The following is a 17,222-nucleotide window of genomic DNA, read 5'->3' on the forward strand; positions in this document are numbered from 1 at the left end:
TCCTTAACTAAAGCTCTCCATAGAAAACATTACATAACATCAGGAAATTTCCTTAACTAAAGCTCTCCATAGAAAACATTACATAACATCAGGAAATTTCCTTAACTAAAACTGCCCATAGAAAACATTACATAACATCAGGAAATTTCCTTAACTAAAGCTCTCCATAGAAAACATTACATAACATCAGGAAATTTCCTTAACTAAAACTCTCCATAGAAAATTTTCCTTGAAAGTTTTTCCATTAATTATGTAATGCTTTTCTATGGTATTTAGGATTTCCTTGCATTAAGGAAGATTCACGAAACTGGGGCCAGGTCCAACATCCTAACCACAGTCTATTTCTGTAAACATACATAAATTGTCCCAATCAAATTTTAGCACAATGCCAGTTAAGGTAAATTAGCGTATGGATGAAAAGGTGCATAAACTATGATCGCTACGTACACAACGCTCAGAAATGGCAATTACCACAATCATATTTTAGTGCAATATTTTCAGCACGAAAAAGTGCCAAAATAAGACTGCTGTTACGATATGTACAGTATTGTACATTCAAAGTTTGAGCAAATAACACAGTGAGATACATTTACATGTATAACAATCAAACAATGTGACCAGATGATCAACACTTGTATTTGGATTGCCATATCTTAGAACTAATTTGTGGGTATTATCAAATCAATGAAGAAACTCTGGTACAAATGATTTTCAGTCTAAACACTACTGTTCAGAAAATGTTTGGAATATAACAGGTATTTTAATTAAAATCTCAGGAAATTCATGCTTTTGCTTGCTGTCCTATAACAAACAGAGGATTCAAGCATTACACACTTTTTACAGAGTAAACAGCCATTAACTTGTCTGAGTGTTAACAAGAAAGTTTTTTAAAATCCACATAAACTGGACCTGAGGTGTTGTGATAAAATGTTTGAATAAAACTTCATTCAAACCATCTCATAGCAAAAAATGTACTCTTAAACATTACTGAACATGTTATTTAAAACAAAACTTGCCATGCACCAGAATATAGCTGGTGTTCAATGACATTTCATATACACTACCTGGTATATCTATATCCTTACACAACAATTTTGTATTACCTCATGATGAATACTATCATAATTTTACATGTATTTTTTATATATATATTTCATGAGACAATGTATCCAGCATGTACAACATAGTTTAGGATATAGGAATAAAATTCTCTGCACATGCATAACAAAAGAAAATCTCACTTAGGAACATACACTAAAACTCAGTACACTACAAGTCATTCCTCGCCACTGTCAGAGGAAATGCATTTTATATTGTGAATTATGACAACAGAGCCATTGATACACAGTGATGATAACAACAAGAATCATGTATAATATAAACTTCTCCTGTCTCACTTTGTTAATAAGGAATTTTAAAGCAAAATTAAATGAAATTGATGTCTTCCAGCCCTACCCCAAAAATTTCAAATTTCCAATTTAATTTTGATTAATGAAAAACAGAGCCACAAGTAAATGCAAAACTTTAAAAAAATCCAAATTATTAACATCTCAAATTTTCAGAGTCTCAAGAGTTTTTGTACACAAAGTTTTGAAATGTCTATTATGTCATCTAGCTGTATTTACATGGTTACCTAAATGATAGAAAAATATGATGTCACAGCTTGATTATCATGACTGGAAGATAATAACCATGTAGACCTACTGAGGTAGCAAAACTAATTGTAAAGCATCTCAAGTGTTCATATAAAAACACTTATGCTTTATCAAATGTGTTTCCAATTCTATTATTTCTTTAAGCAATGGATCTACATGAAAAACTTTGAAAATGTTGACCACGACGCTCCAATGGAAAAGTAACACCATAGTCTCTATGCAGCGACAAAACTTCAAACATGTAGATGTATAGTAGGTATATCAAACTTTGAAAAGTTTTAGGTAAGCCTAAAATATCTATATATAAACAAAAGGACTCAAAGCCTACGTAATTCTGTTTTTATTCCAAATGTCCAGAAATGCCCTCAGGGTCATTACAATGGATGTTATTGTTTGATATGAAGACGATATTGCACTACAAAGTTACAGGATGTAAATGTTATTTTCTTTCTACTGAAATGAAAAAAAATGTTTATATATTATGGAAATAATGAACCACATCTAAAAACAATATTTTGTATTGCACTTCAGAATGAACATCTCTATGTATTATTACTGTTTTATGTCTATTGATAATGATGATGTTATACAATCTAAACTGAACATTATAATATTTACTGACTACACTCCAGTATGGGTGGGTCTGGTTCAGTTACCTAACTCACACACTGTACAGACACAGCTGAAGATGTACCATTGTCCATTACTTACGTATATTAGATAAACTTTATTTAACAACAATAGCAAATCAAGCTTATATCAATCACTCTTGTTGGCCTGGATGGAAGCTTGTGAGGGGTCTCTCTGTGGGAGGAAACTGGAGTACCTGGGGAAAGCTTGTGTGATAGGACAGATAACCCCATACCTTTTCACCACCGTACCGGGAATCGAACCCCAGACGTCTAGGTTAAGGCAGGTGCATTACCACAGCTTATATATAAGGAATGAATTCCTGTAAAGATACTGAGTGAAAGAGAACTGGATGTTACTTGTTCTGTTTTGTTAATTACACAAAGCATCTCTCTCTCACTACAGCTTGTAAATCTCAGCCCTCATACACAGAATTATATCACTTATTCTGCCATATCATTGTCGTATTTGGAATGTACATCATCGTAATCTAATATCAGATAATCAAGCTTAAAACTGTAAATTGGATCCTAAACATTCTACATAATCTGTGTGAATTCGGCAAGTATACCATTATCATGTTGATGTTAGTTATGACTGGAGAGAAAACACCATTAAATTATATATCCAGGGACTAGATATTTATTTTACTTATTATCATAGTAATTCACTTTTTCTTTCACAACTGAATCAAGAAATCAATTAACTTAAATGATTACATCAATCATAGCTAATGATGTACTGTTCCAAATTCTCTCTGATTCCCCAAATGCCCTGCATACATATTGGTATCTTAGCGAAGGACGCCAGTAAACACCTAACCTTAATAAACTAAGGCATTGGCTCCACCCTATGACTTTACACTATATTACATGTGGTTCCCAAGTCCACTCTCTACCTAACTCATCCATTCATGTGATTCTTGTTCTGTTTGCCTTGCTGATATGTCTTTATATTTCATGTAGCACGATGGATTTTAGTGGCAATCAATACATAAAACACATTAACGGGGTATGAGGGTGTTCACTGAGAATGACCTAAGTTTAGTGTTATCTCGATTTCTACACCAAGAACATTGAAAAATGGTTCCTTTATCATATCTTATAGCCCTCACCTCATAAATACTGCTAATGAACTCAGATTTACTCAAGATTTAAAAATCTGACATGTTCTTTTCTATGAAATATTGCCGTCTTTATAAATGTCCCCCAACTACATAATGGTAACTTCAATTTGAAAAAAAATACTGCATTTGTTTTGCTATTTGGACTGGCAAGAGCTGCTGTTTATTGGTAGACAGATCTATCCATTTTAATCCTGGCGAATTACCGTATAGAGGGATATTATCAACAAAATGTACATTTTGCAATTTTCTGCATAGTTCATTTTTGGGCATTTCATCATCCAAGAAATTTGAAAGGCATAACATCAACTGGAGATCTAAGTGACTAGTCATACTAGATAAGAGACTTACATACTGACTAGTATTTGTTACAGAAATACTCACAACTAGAGAGTGCTCAGGTGAACATTGTAGAGAGTGTTTAGGTGCATATTGTAGAGAGTGTTTAGGTGCATATTGTAGAAAGTGTTAAGGTGTATATTGTAGATAGTGTTTAGGTGCATATTGTAGAGAGTGTTTAGGTGCATATTGTAGAAAGTGTTAAGGTGTATATTGTAGATAGTGTTTAGGTGCATATTGTAGATAGTGTTCAGATATGTATTGAGAAAGTGTTTAGGTGTATATTGTAGAAAGTATTCAGGTGTATGTTGTAGATAGTGTTTAGGTGTATATTGTAGAAAGTGTTTATGTGTATATTGTAGAAAGTGTTTAGGTGCATATTGTAGAAAGTGTTTAGGTGTATATTGTAGAAAGTGTTTAAGTGTATGTTGTAGAAAGTGTTTAGGTGTATATTGTAGAGAGTGTTTAGGTGTATGTTGTAGAAAGTGTTCAGGCGTATATTGTAGAAAGTGTTTAGGTGTATATTGTAGAAAGTGTTTAGGTGCATATTGTAGAAAGTATTCAGGTGTATATTGTAGAAAGTGTTCAGGTGTATATTGTAGAAAGTGTTTAGGTGTATATTGTAGAAAGTGTTTAGGTGTATATTGTAGAAAGTGTTTAGGTGCATATTGTAGAAAGTGTTTAGGTGTATATTGTAGAAAGTGTTTAGGTGTATATTGTAGAAAGTGTTCAGATATGTATTGAGAAAGTGTTTATGTGTATATTGTAGAAAGTATTCAGGTGTATGTTGTAGAAAGTGTTTAGGTGCATATTGTAGAAAGTGTTCAGATATGTATTGAGAAAGTGTTTAGGTGTATATTGTAGAAAGTGTTTAGGTGTATATTGTAGAAAGTGTTTAGGTGTATATTGTAGAAGATATGTATTGAGAAAGTGTTTAGTGGTGTATTGAGAAAGTGTTTAGGTGTATATTGTAGAAAGTGTTTAGGTGTATATTGTAGAAAGTGTTTAGGTGTATATTGTAGAAAGTGTTTAGGTGTATATTGTAGAAAGTGTTCAGATATGTATTAGAAAGTGTTTAGGTGTATATTGTAGAAGTGTTTAGTGTATATTTAGGTGTTATATTGTAGAAAGTGTTTAGGTGTATATTGTAGAAAGTGTTTAGGTGTATATTGTAGAAAGTGTTTAGGTGCATATTGTAGAAAGTGTTCAGATATGTATTGAGAAAGTGTTTAGGTGTATATTGTAGAAAGTGTTTAGGTGTATATTGTAGAAAGTGTGTATATTGTAGAAAGTTTAGGTGTATATTGTAGAGTGTTTAGTGTTTCAGATATGTATTGAGAAAGTGTTTAGGTGTATATTGTAGAAAGTGTTTAGGTGTATATTGTAGAAAGTGTTTAGTGTATTGAGAAAGTGTTTAGGTGTATATTGTAGAAAGTGTTTAGGTGTATATTGTAGAAGTGTTTAGTGTTGTAGGTGTATATTGTAGAAAGTGTTTAGGTGTATATTGTAGAGAGTGTTTAGGTGTATATTGTAGAAAGTGTTTAGGTGTATATTGTAGAAAGTGTTTAGGTGTATATTTTAGAAAGTGTTTAGGTGTATATTGTTGTTTAGAAAGTGTTTAGGTGTATATATTGTATATTGTAGAAAGTGTTTAGGTGTATATTGTAGAAAGTGTTCAGGAGTATATTGTAGAAAGTGTTTAGGTGTATATTGTAGAAAGTGTTTAGGTGTATGTTGTAGAAAGTGTTTAGGTGTATATTGTAGATAGTGTTTAGGTGTATATTGTAGAAAGTGTTTAGGTGTATATTGTAGAAAGTGTTTAGGTGTATATTGTAGAAAGTGTTTAGGTGTATATTGTAGAAAGTGTTTAGGTGTATATTGTAGAAAGTGTTCAGGCGTATATTGTAGATAGTGTTTACGTGTATATTGTAGAAAGTGTTTAGGTGTTTAGGTGTATATTGTAGAAAGTGTTTAGGTGTATATTGTAGAAAGTGTTTAGGTGTATATTGTAGATAGTGTTTAGGTGTATATTGTAGAAAGTGTTCAGGTGTATATTGTAGAAAGTGTTTAGGTGTATATTGTAGAAAGTGTTTAGGTGTATATTGTAGAAAGTGTTCAGGTGTATATTGTAGAAAGTGTTTAGGTGTATATTGTAGAAAGTGTTTAGGTGTATATTGTAGAAAGTGTTTAGGTGTATATTGTAGAAAGTGTTTAGGTGTATATTGTAGAAAGTGTTTAGGTGTATATTGTAGAAAGTGTTCAGGTGTATATTGTAGAAAGTGTTTAGGTGTATGTTGTAGAAGTGTTTAGGTGTATATTGTAGAGAGTGTTTAGGTGCATATTGTTGTTTAGGTGTATATTGTAGAAAGTGTATATTGTAGAAAGTGTTTAGGTGTATATTGTAGAAAGTGTTTAGGTGTTTAGAAAGTGTATGTATATTGTAGAAAGTGTTTAGGTGTATATTGTAGAAAGTGTTTAGGTGTATATTGTAGAAAGTGTTTAGGTGTATATTGTAGAAAGTGTTTAGGTGTATATTGTAGATAGTGTTTAGGTGTATATTGTAGATAGTGTTTAGGTGTATATTGTAGAAAGTGTTTAGGTGTATATTGTAGAGAGTGTTTAGGTGTATGTTGTAGAAAGTGTTTAGGTGTATATTGTAGAAAGTGTTTAGGTGTATATTGTAGATAGTGTTTAGGTGTATATTGTCTACTTAAAAGATGTACTATTCATGTATTTACAATGAAAAGAAAAAAAATACATACACATTTTGCAGTTTCAATTTTTTTGCAATTTTGGAAGGATTGCAAAATTCCCAAATTTAGAACACACAGAATATTCCCAATATACAGTATCTCAGAGACAGTGAGTTAAATCACTATGCTTAAGTACATTGTATAGACATTTTACAGGACTTGTGACAAAAACTGTTCCGGAAACACAGGGAAGTCCTCTGATCCAGTACAAAGCATGGCGGTAATGTCCTTATAATGATGATATCTGTTATAGTTTCAATAGGGGTTCTGTTGTTTAGGCAATGTGTTTGATCACTTTCAGGGTACATCCTTAACATGACACTATCAGGCTTGACAGGAATTATGCCACAGGTAGATTCCTGGAAAAGCTGTTGATGTGTAGAAGCCTCATTCCTTGTGTCTGTGTATAAATAGTACCGATGTAGAATTTCTTTCCTGGATTTCACTACAACTCGATACTATTTCTGTATGAAAGCTTGATTCCTGTGTTTTGATGTGCTTGTGTATCAAAATTATTTTAATTTTCCCCTGGATTTCACAGTAACACTGTTGTCATAGGAGAGTTATTTCCCTTGATTTTACTGACTTTGTACTTCAATACTGTTGTCATAAGAGAGTTTTTCCCCAATGATTTTACAGTGTTTGTAACACCATTCTGTTGTCATATGAGAGTTATTTTCCTTGATTTCACCTTGTTTGTACCCCGATACTATTGTCGTAGGAAAGCTTGATTCCTGGGTTGAGATCACTGAAGTATGAATGCTGCATTCCTTCATCTGCTGATATCCTCATCGGCGGATTACACACCAGAAGCCTCTGGCAAACAAAGACAAAATAAACGCTCAACATCATGTATGTTTTATGGACTTTAAAATACTTGTGACATTCATTTATAAAAATATTGTAAAATCTTCCTCCTTGTCACAACAAGACTTCCATGAAAGAAACAAATACCATAGTAAAACACCATGAACTCACATTTTGACTTTAAAACCTGTCTAAATATTACTGTTCTCAGTTATCAATGTATGTTGTGACTGAAACATACTTAGGAATAATTCGTTCAGAGTTTTGTTTTCAAAAGCATCTTGTACTTTGTAGGAGATTTTACAAAACTTATCTCAAAGTGTGAATTTTTGCATGCCACAGTCCACTTATGTAAAAAAAAATTTATAAATTATATAATTTCATAAAATCACATATGAAATAAGAATTCTTTTCAGATCCTTTATCATTGTAAAGTTTATGTCAGTCTTCTATAAAGTTTAAATTTGGTTTGTCAATAAACATGTCTCTCTCTTTCAGAGTCAATTCAGAGTCAAGGATAAAAAAAACTAAAAAGGAAACCTACTTATAAAAGCTATCCACAAAAGTGGAAAATTGTTGAAACCAAAGATGATAACAAGGCTGGCAGTTTGTTCTGTTACGATCAGAATACACACATATTTATCCATGTAATACAGACCAGTACCAACAAGCTTAACCTTCAAATCTCAAACAAAGCAGTATTGCAAGATATTGTAAATGTTGTAGAGGTGTGATTGGACTGTATTCAGTTCTATATGAAAGTCCTCATTTCAAAATTTAAACCATGAGTCAGAATTCTGACCTGACTTTGGTTGTTTACTTTGTCTTTAGACTTTAAAGATGGCACCATATTTCCAAGGATTCTCTTTTGAAATCCACCCCTTTAACAAGATTTTCTGTTATGGCCTTGGCAGACTTGGGCCATGCAGCCATATGTAACAGTAAAGCTTGGCCATCCAGCTGTGGTCAATTTCCCGACAAATTTGAATTTCTCACGTGTCAATGGGAAATAAAAATTTGCTAACATATAAATGAAATGGCCTGCAATCATACCAGTATCACTATTTAGTGATATTACACTGGGAATGGTTGGTAAAAAGTATTTAAGATGTCAGTAAACTGACCAGTCTCAAAGTAAATACCGAATGCAATAATTATTTATGATGCTGTGACAGAATTAAAGTTTTTGTAAAACAATATATACCAGGAGATGAAGAGAAAGCATCAATTGTCAAATATCTCATGATACAAGCTGACTTCTGGTCTATGTACAAACTGTTCTCCAGTTTACTATCTCTGTAAGTGTCTTCTACACTATTCTATTCTCACTAACATACCTGTAAGAGTTCTCTCCCCCTTGAATTTAGGTTCGGCACTACTTGCTGCCAGGTAGTATTCACATGATACAACTGGAATGGCTGGAAAATATGAAAATACAATCTCCTTAACGTTGTTGGAAGGGGTAAAAAAGTTGTTTCAATTCCAAAAACTAGAATGGCTGCAAAAAATCTCTGTATCAAAGTACAGGGAGAAAAATCTCAAAACTGGACGAGATGAGAACATAACTCACCTTGTAGTCTGGTAGTTGTGTTATATTAGGCCATGTCTCCTCAGTTGGGGTTCCCAAAAGTCTTAAGAGGTTAAGGTCACACAAGACCACTGAAGGTCATATCATAGAGATTACCATCTTATGGGAAACATTATTATACTACTTATCATGCTATTAAAATACAATTTTATCCTGCAACAGGCACTGCCATAGAGTACCATAAACCTGCTACATTTATTTTTGCTGGATTCGGTAGTGATTGAAAACCGCTTAATTTTAGCATGTGCATTAATCAAACAGAATTACTTTCTTTCTTAATCTAAATATAACATTTAAAACTATACATAACTGTTGAAAAAAGTCATTTTATATGTTGTAATGAACAAGTTTAGTTACTAAAGTTAACAAAATCGCTGCCATATCAATTACAAATTATCTTGCAGTACATCATCAGGAAAAATTCATTTCTTTGCAAATATTGATAAGATAAAAATAATCTTAAATTTGTTTCTAACTGAAGACAGATCCTACATACATACATATGATCTACTTTTTGAAACTACTGTGCTAATGACTGTTTTTGATATCACAGGTTAAAAAGGTACTTGAAAATCCTCTTTAGCTGATCATCTACATCATTTCCAGGAAACAGTGGTCGTCCTGCATTAGCTAATTCTAAAAACACAAATATAAAAGTAGTAGTTAATTCATAACTTTTATTTTGGTATCAATCAACATAATGGAAATTTCTTCCCAGCTGATAACAGATCAGAAAACGGTGAGTTCAGTTACAAGATGGTGATATAAAGCTGGTGATTTACAAATATATAGATATATAGTAAAATTGTGGTGAATTCTCCATGTCCAGAAAATAAAGAAAAAAGGTTAAAACACTGGAAAACACAAAAATTGTAAAACAGAAGGACATATTGAACTTTGGTACAATTACATCAGGTGATCAAACTCTGAAAATTTCATAATCACCAAAATCACTGTATACAATGCATTTTGTTAATATATTGATATTTTGGCATCGTAACACAATCGACAAAGGAAGATGTTCCAGCCTCAAACTCGTGATCTGTATCACCATATCACCCAGCCAAGAAAATCCAAACAACTTAACCATCACACTATCAAGACATCATCGAAAAGGATGTTAGAAAGTTGTAGTGATAGACAGCTGGAAATTTTCAACATGATTGTAGAGGCAATTCATCTAATTTTGATCTGAACAACTGGATCACAATGTATTTACGTACATGGATACAAATGGTATAAATAACACACCTTAAACTCGAGTACAGTTACAACAGGTTATTGAACTTTCAGATCAACAACATTACTGTATACGATGCATTTTGATATTTGATATTTCTAATGAATTAGCTGTAAAACACACACAAACATAATGTCCCTAGAGCATCACTTTATTGTTTATCACTAACAGCTTTATGATGTAAATTAAATACACTGATATTTCCATCATGCAACTTCAAGCAACACTTCATAAGAAACCAAAGCTGTAATGTCTAACAACAATTTGTTTTTCTACTGTGTTCTTGTTTACCACTGTTTATAAATGTTTGTACCATGTACGCTATACTAATACACAAAATTCAAGCACTGTTTTCAACCAGATAGGTTCCTTTAAGTATTTCAACACCAGGTATATGAAATAATAATCACATTTTGCTTGTTGGCTCTTGCATTACAACGAAAAATGTCAAATATTTAAACTAATCTTATCAAAAACAAAACAATATCAATAAATCATTTAGCTTTAGATAAGAGTGAGATGGCTGGATTATCAAATAAACTGTATTACCAGCAAATATACAGCCTGCTGACCACATATCTATGGACGTGGAGTACATCTTGGCTCCAAAAAGGACATCAGGGGGCCGGTACCATAGTGTCACTACCTGTATACATAACACAGACATTACATATCATACACAGGACATCAGGGGGCCGGTACCATAGTGTCACTTCCTGTATACATAGCACAGACATTACATATATACACAGGACATCAGGGGGCTGGTACCATAGTGTCACTACCTGTATACATAACACAGACATTACATAACATACACAGGACATCAGGGGCAGTACCATAGTGTCACTACCTGTATACATAACACAGACATTACATAACATACACAGGACATCAGGGGGCAGTACCATAGTGTCACTACCTGTATACATAACACAGACATTACATAACATACACAGGACATCAGGGGGCAGTACCATAGTGTCACTACCTGTATACATAACACTACATAACACAGACATTACATAACATACACAGGACATCAGGGGGCCTGTACCATAGTGTCACTACCTGTATACATAACACAGACATTACATAACATACACAGGACATCAGGAGGCTGGTACCATAGTGTCACTACCTGTATACATAACACAGACATTACATATATACACAGGACATCAGGGGGCTGGTACCATAGTGTCACTACCTGTATACATAACACAGACATTACATAACATACACAGGACATCAGGGGGCCGGTACCATAGGGTCACTACCTGTATACATAACACAGACATTACATAACATACACAGGACATCAGGGGGCAGTACCATAGTGTCACTACCTGTATACATAACACTACATAACACAGACATTACATACCATACACAGGACATCAGGGGGCAGTACCATAGTGTCACTACCTGTATACATAACACTACATAACACAGACATTACATAACATACACAGGACATCAGGGGGCCTGTACCATAGTGTCACTACCTGTATACATAACACACACATTACATAACATACACAGGACATCAGGAGGCTGGTACAGACATTACATAACACAGACAACATACACAGGACATCAGGGGGCCTGTACCATAGTGTCACTACCTTTATACATAACACAGACATTACATAACATACACAGGACATCAGGGGGCAGAACCATAGTGTCACTACCTGTATACATAATACAGACATTACATAACATACACAGGACATCAGGGGGCCGGTACCATAGTGTCACTACCTGTATACATAACGCTATATAACACAGACATTACATAACACACACAGGACATCACACATAGTGTCACTACCTTTATACATCATACACAGGACATCAGGGGGCCGGTACCATAGTGTCACTACCTGTATACATAACGCTATATAACACAGACATTACATAACACACACAGGACATCAGGGGGCTGGTACCATAGTGTCACTACCTGTATACATAACACAGACATTACATATATACACAGGACATCAGGGGGCCGGTACCATAATGTCACTACCTGTAAGCATAACACTACATAACACAGACATTACATAACATACACAGGACATCAGGGGGCTGGTACCATAGTGTCACTACCTGTATACATAACACAGACATTACATAACATACACAGTATATCAGAGGGCAGTACCATAGTGTCAAGGACTACAAGATGTGATTTCATTTCTCTCATTCAAAAATTTCATCAGCTATCAGAGAAACAGGTACAAAAAACCTGCTACTGAGGTCATCTTTGTCCTACACATATTGAAAACAAAGTTTATTGTTTACATCTTGTTGAAAAATTTAAAAATAGATTTTTATATAATTTCCATATCTTTTATCTTTACTACCACAGTTTCACATTTAACTTCCACAGCAAATGGTAAATACAAGTGTAAAATGCCACAGATCAGTGCAAATCTAAATTTAATAAGTTAACTTCAATAAATATATTATGACTGTTGTAAGAAATAGGAACTCATACCTCAGCACTGTAAAACCGCACAGGGATACCAAATGCTCTGGCTAGACCAAAGTCTGCTAATTTAAGTTCCCCATTCTAGGAAAAATAATATTGCAAACATACTGTTAACGTATGTGTGTTTCAGTTTCAAACACACTGTATACATCTGTTAAGTACAAGAAAATTTCAGTAGGTTTGTACAGTTACAAATTAGCGCATGAATAATATAATTCATAATATATTTGTATATAAACATCCTATCAATACAATTTCAATTTAATTAAATGATTTCAACATCAAAAGTGCTATTCAAATACATAAAATTTAGTGAATAAATATATAATTACTAATGTACAGAAAAACTGACTAACAAAAATACAAGGGACTACACACAGAACAACAGTTTTTGATAACTGCAATAAAGCCTATGTTTATTCCATATAAAAGCCATGAATCAATGTATATATTAGAAATATCCATAAAACATTTAAGTTTCATTTCCACCATCAATAGATATTGCTATCATCAAGGCTTTCCTTTCCAGATCACAGGATATAACTGACCTTATTGATGAGGAGGTTTTGGGGCTTTAAGTCGCGGTGTAGGACATTGTTACTGTGACAGAATGCCAGCCCTCGCAATAGTTGGTACATAAAAGACTGCAAGGGAAAGACATTCACCAGCAATAAACAACAGCTACAAAAACTTATACAGTAAACAATATCTGATATGTTCATACGGAAAAAAATCTCAAAAAAAAAACAATACCGAGTGTTTGCCACAGGATATTCAACCAGTAGCCATATGGAACCTCAGACCGCAGAAGAAAAGTGACACATGTGTGTACTTCACTTATGAAGTGCTGACTGCTACAAAATCTAACTTCATGTTTCTAATCAGTTAAAAATTCTAACAATATATACTACACTGTATATAATATCTTCATATGACAGGGATCTCACCACAAAATTGTAGGAGGCATGGGCACATCCATCCACAGTCTAAACTCCCTACAGGTGATCTTTAATACAGGTTCAATTACCAGTGTTACTATAAAATGTATCATTAATGCACACAAGTGACTTTTATAGACAGGCGGCCTTTATACAGTGGTGACCTTTTAGACAGGTTTTGATACTGAAGATTTATCTATCAATCAGAGTATATCACTATTCTTTACCTTTATCATACTCATGGATCTCACTCAAATAAAATTCCATTTCTCTGGGCATTGGTAAAGACATCACAAACCCTTTCAAGGCAATAACATGAGGCCCAATGGACATGCAGAGCTCATTTGGTATACAGAAATATAGAAATTTCCCCTCTGTTACCTTGAATATATGTCAAGGTTATTTGTTTACGCAAACTTTGACTGGCTTCATCCTAAGAACATACCAGCCAAATATCATGCCTCTGGGTCTTTTAGTTAATGAGAAGAAGTAATTTGAAAGTTTTTATCAAATTTGACTCCTGTGACCTTGAATGTAAGTCAAGGTCATTTTTTCACAAACTTTGTTGGACTTCATCCTTGGAACATACCACCCAAATATCAAAACATTTGGTCCATTGGTTATTGAGGAGAAGTTATATAAAGAAAAAAGTTGACGCTGGACGTCAAAATGAACAGGACATGTAAATGATATCTCTGAACGTGAAGCCCCAATAAATATAAGAAAACATTGTTGTAGAGGTTACAAAGATGATATTGCAATAGTAATAGACTGCTACTAAATGTTACAATCCTAGAACTAGATGTTCTTACCTGTGAAATCTTGTTCTCACCTGAACTGTGTCCTGATCTATTTCCCCATTACAGCTGTCAAAGTATTTCTTCAGGTCCTGGTCACAATACTCGAACACCAAGGTAAGCTTCTTTTCACTGTGTAGCACATCATGTAATCTGTACAGATCAAATTATCCACATTAATTGTTTACCTTCATTCAGTACTAGTAAACAAATATCAGTGCCTTCACCCCTTTGTTTTCATCTCCTGTCATTGAACTTTCCCCTCTTTGTAGTAGCCAATCATAATGTTTTGGTGTTTGAGTTTCTTCAGCAGACAGATTTCCCTCAATGCTGAACTTAAACTTACCTCACAGATTTCCCTCTGGATTGAACTTACTTACCTCACAATGTTTTTGTGTTTGAGTTCCTTCAGCAGACAGATTTCCCTCAAAGCTGAACTTGGTACTCCCTACAAAGCAACAAGATTTATAAGTTTTATAATCAAAATTATTTCACAGCCATCTGATCCAACTCAAAACATGTACTAAACATATGTAAATAAGATTTCCCAAAGTAGTAATTAATAAACAATATACATGTAGTGTTTACTATTCATCCTTTGAAAATGCTTTATATATATCTACTATCCTCCCGTTAATGGAGTTATCAGAAGAAAAATAAATAAAATGTACCAGAGCTACTGTAGAATTGTAAGTAAAGGAGAATCATTCTTGTTGATTTTGTGGGTACTCTGATCTTACTTCATGAATTCATATACCTGGTATTTATGAATCAATTATTGCTGTTGAAATTAGCACAAGCAGACTATTGATCAATACCCATCCATATAATCAAGTGTCTACAAAATAGTTGTTTATTGCAAAAACCGTGATATGCGAGTCCCACAAAAATGTGTGCTTTAGTAACATTTGGTAAACATCTATATCAATACAATAGATTTTATTCTTGGCTTTTCTAGTATCACCTACAATTATGCATAGAAACAATGATAAACTGTGTGATAAGAATAATTCTGTTATTAACCTTCAAATTTAATCCTTAAACAACATGTTAAAATGTGTTAGTTTGCATCTTGAAATTAGCTATCGCAGTACATTTAATTATAGTACACACCTACAAAAAACTACATTCTTGAGTTAGCACAATAATTCAAATAAACAAGAATATTTACCTCATCATCGTCATCCAGACGAACTCTCTTGAGGGCTACAACCTCATGTGTTTCTCTGTTTTTGGCTTTGAACACTGTTCCATATGTTCCTAAATGAAAACAATCAAATATGTTGGTGACTAATATCAACTTAAAGCTTTCATGCCATGAATGAAGAGTATTTGATGGAAAAGTGACAATTTATTTCAAAGCAATTTACATCAGTAACATAGGTGAATTAAAAGTAAAATTTGAAACTGGTGAAAAGAAGAAAGAAGTTCATAAACAGCTAGCCCAGCAGAATACTGCAGCAAGTCTTTATATAATTACATATACCAGGCTACAATAACATCATATTTTTCTTCATTATTCTTCCTATTATACGACAATTCCAACTCCTGGATCCATTTCAACATTTCTTGTTGACGGGTAAAAATTACCCGCTTCACAAACGAAGAGGGCGTAGAAGTGTCTCTTGTAAATTAAGGACAAAGATCTAAGAACTGGATATGAGAAATTGAAATCTTCTAGGAAAACCACTAAAGCACATTTGTCCTATCCAGTGTCTTTTACAAGAGGGAGGTTGGCGGGAACGCACTGACCCACGGTCAGTTTGACATATAAAAAGAAATCTGACCTATGAACCTAGACAAACAGGTTTCATGGGTGCTATATAAAAATACATATACAGTTATGTAAGAGTTCACTCCCTTTGATTAAAAAATATACAAGTACATGTAACTTAATATAATTTATATAAACAATAAAAAAACATTTGTCATTAAATAATGACACACTTACAATACTCAGTTGTGGAGAATTTTCTATGAACTTAACCAACAAAACTGTAACACTTACAGAGGTCATTATTTATTTTAATGCATCAGCTAGGTTTCGAACCCGTGAACTCTGGCTTACTAGTCTATATCTGACGCTCATTAGATTGAGTTAAAGAGAAGTTCTCACTAGCTTAGCAGTATATATACTGAAGCCAGTACTTTACCAAGGATTCGTCAGCTGAAAGACTGAAAGGTTGTAAGAGTGAATGTAAAACCCGTTAAAATAAATAAATTACCAGTGACGTATACTTCCTCCAGACTACCACGATTTCCAAATCGTATTGGTGTTTTAGTGCTACATATATTTATTTGGTATTATAGTACAGTGTATTCATGTTAGCGAAATCTATATCCCATGTACAGTGATGTATATTATATTTGCATATATGTTATTACATATACGTATAGCTTAGTAGTTATAGTGTTGATTCTCAGGCATAATTTCGAGGTCCAAGGATCAGCAAAAGCAGAAAACACTGACCTAAGGTATATGCCATAGTGTCCTTAATTAAATCGGTACCATGCACACGTAAATTCAAACATTTTTACCCACAACGGAATCGTAAACAACATCACTGACATCGTCAGCAAAAGGAATTTCGGTAATTAAATTTGCTTACAATTTTTCGTTCTATTGCATATATATTTGATATAATTGTAATATATAAGCTATATAACATAGTAACTCAATATTTTTACTAACCTTCTCCAATTTTCTCTAATTTCTCATATTTTTGCATGTTAACGAGTTCGTGTGTCTCAAAAAGCCAAAATCTATAAGATTCGGTGTCTTTTCAACGCTTGATTGTTTTTGTGCCATTTTAAAACATTCCTAAACCCAAGATTCAAAAGCTCATACC

The 17,222-nt window shown here is 33.4% G+C and overlaps 1 protein-coding gene across 1 annotated transcript; it reads right to left on the reverse strand.

The window, feature by feature from the left end:
- Positions 1 to 6,188: 6,188 nt before the first annotated feature.
- On the reverse strand, positions 6,189 to 17,111 carry LOC132565549 (cyclin-dependent kinase 5-like). The gene is made up of 11 exons (XM_060230198.1): positions 17,066 to 17,111; positions 15,545 to 15,633; positions 14,754 to 14,821; positions 14,409 to 14,526; positions 13,187 to 13,282; positions 12,645 to 12,719; positions 10,685 to 10,781; positions 9,462 to 9,531; positions 8,878 to 8,938; positions 8,645 to 8,725; positions 6,189 to 7,316 (listed from the first exon to the last, which is right to left on the reverse strand). Exons 1-11 carry the CDS (start codon positions 17,100 to 17,102, stop codon positions 7,188 to 7,190), a joined length of 921 nt encoding a protein of 306 aa, XP_060086181.1. The 5' UTR covers positions 17,103 to 17,111; the 3' UTR covers positions 6,189 to 7,187.
- Between the last annotated feature and the right edge of the window lie 111 nt (positions 17,112 to 17,222).

This window comes from Ylistrum balloti, unplaced genomic scaffold, assembly GCF_031769215.1.
Source record: "Ylistrum balloti isolate Yb309-2 unplaced genomic scaffold, AGI_CSIRO_Ybal_v1 Utg369724, whole genome shotgun sequence".
NCBI classification, from domain to species: domain Eukaryota; kingdom Metazoa; phylum Mollusca; class Bivalvia; order Pectinida; family Pectinidae; genus Ylistrum; species Ylistrum balloti.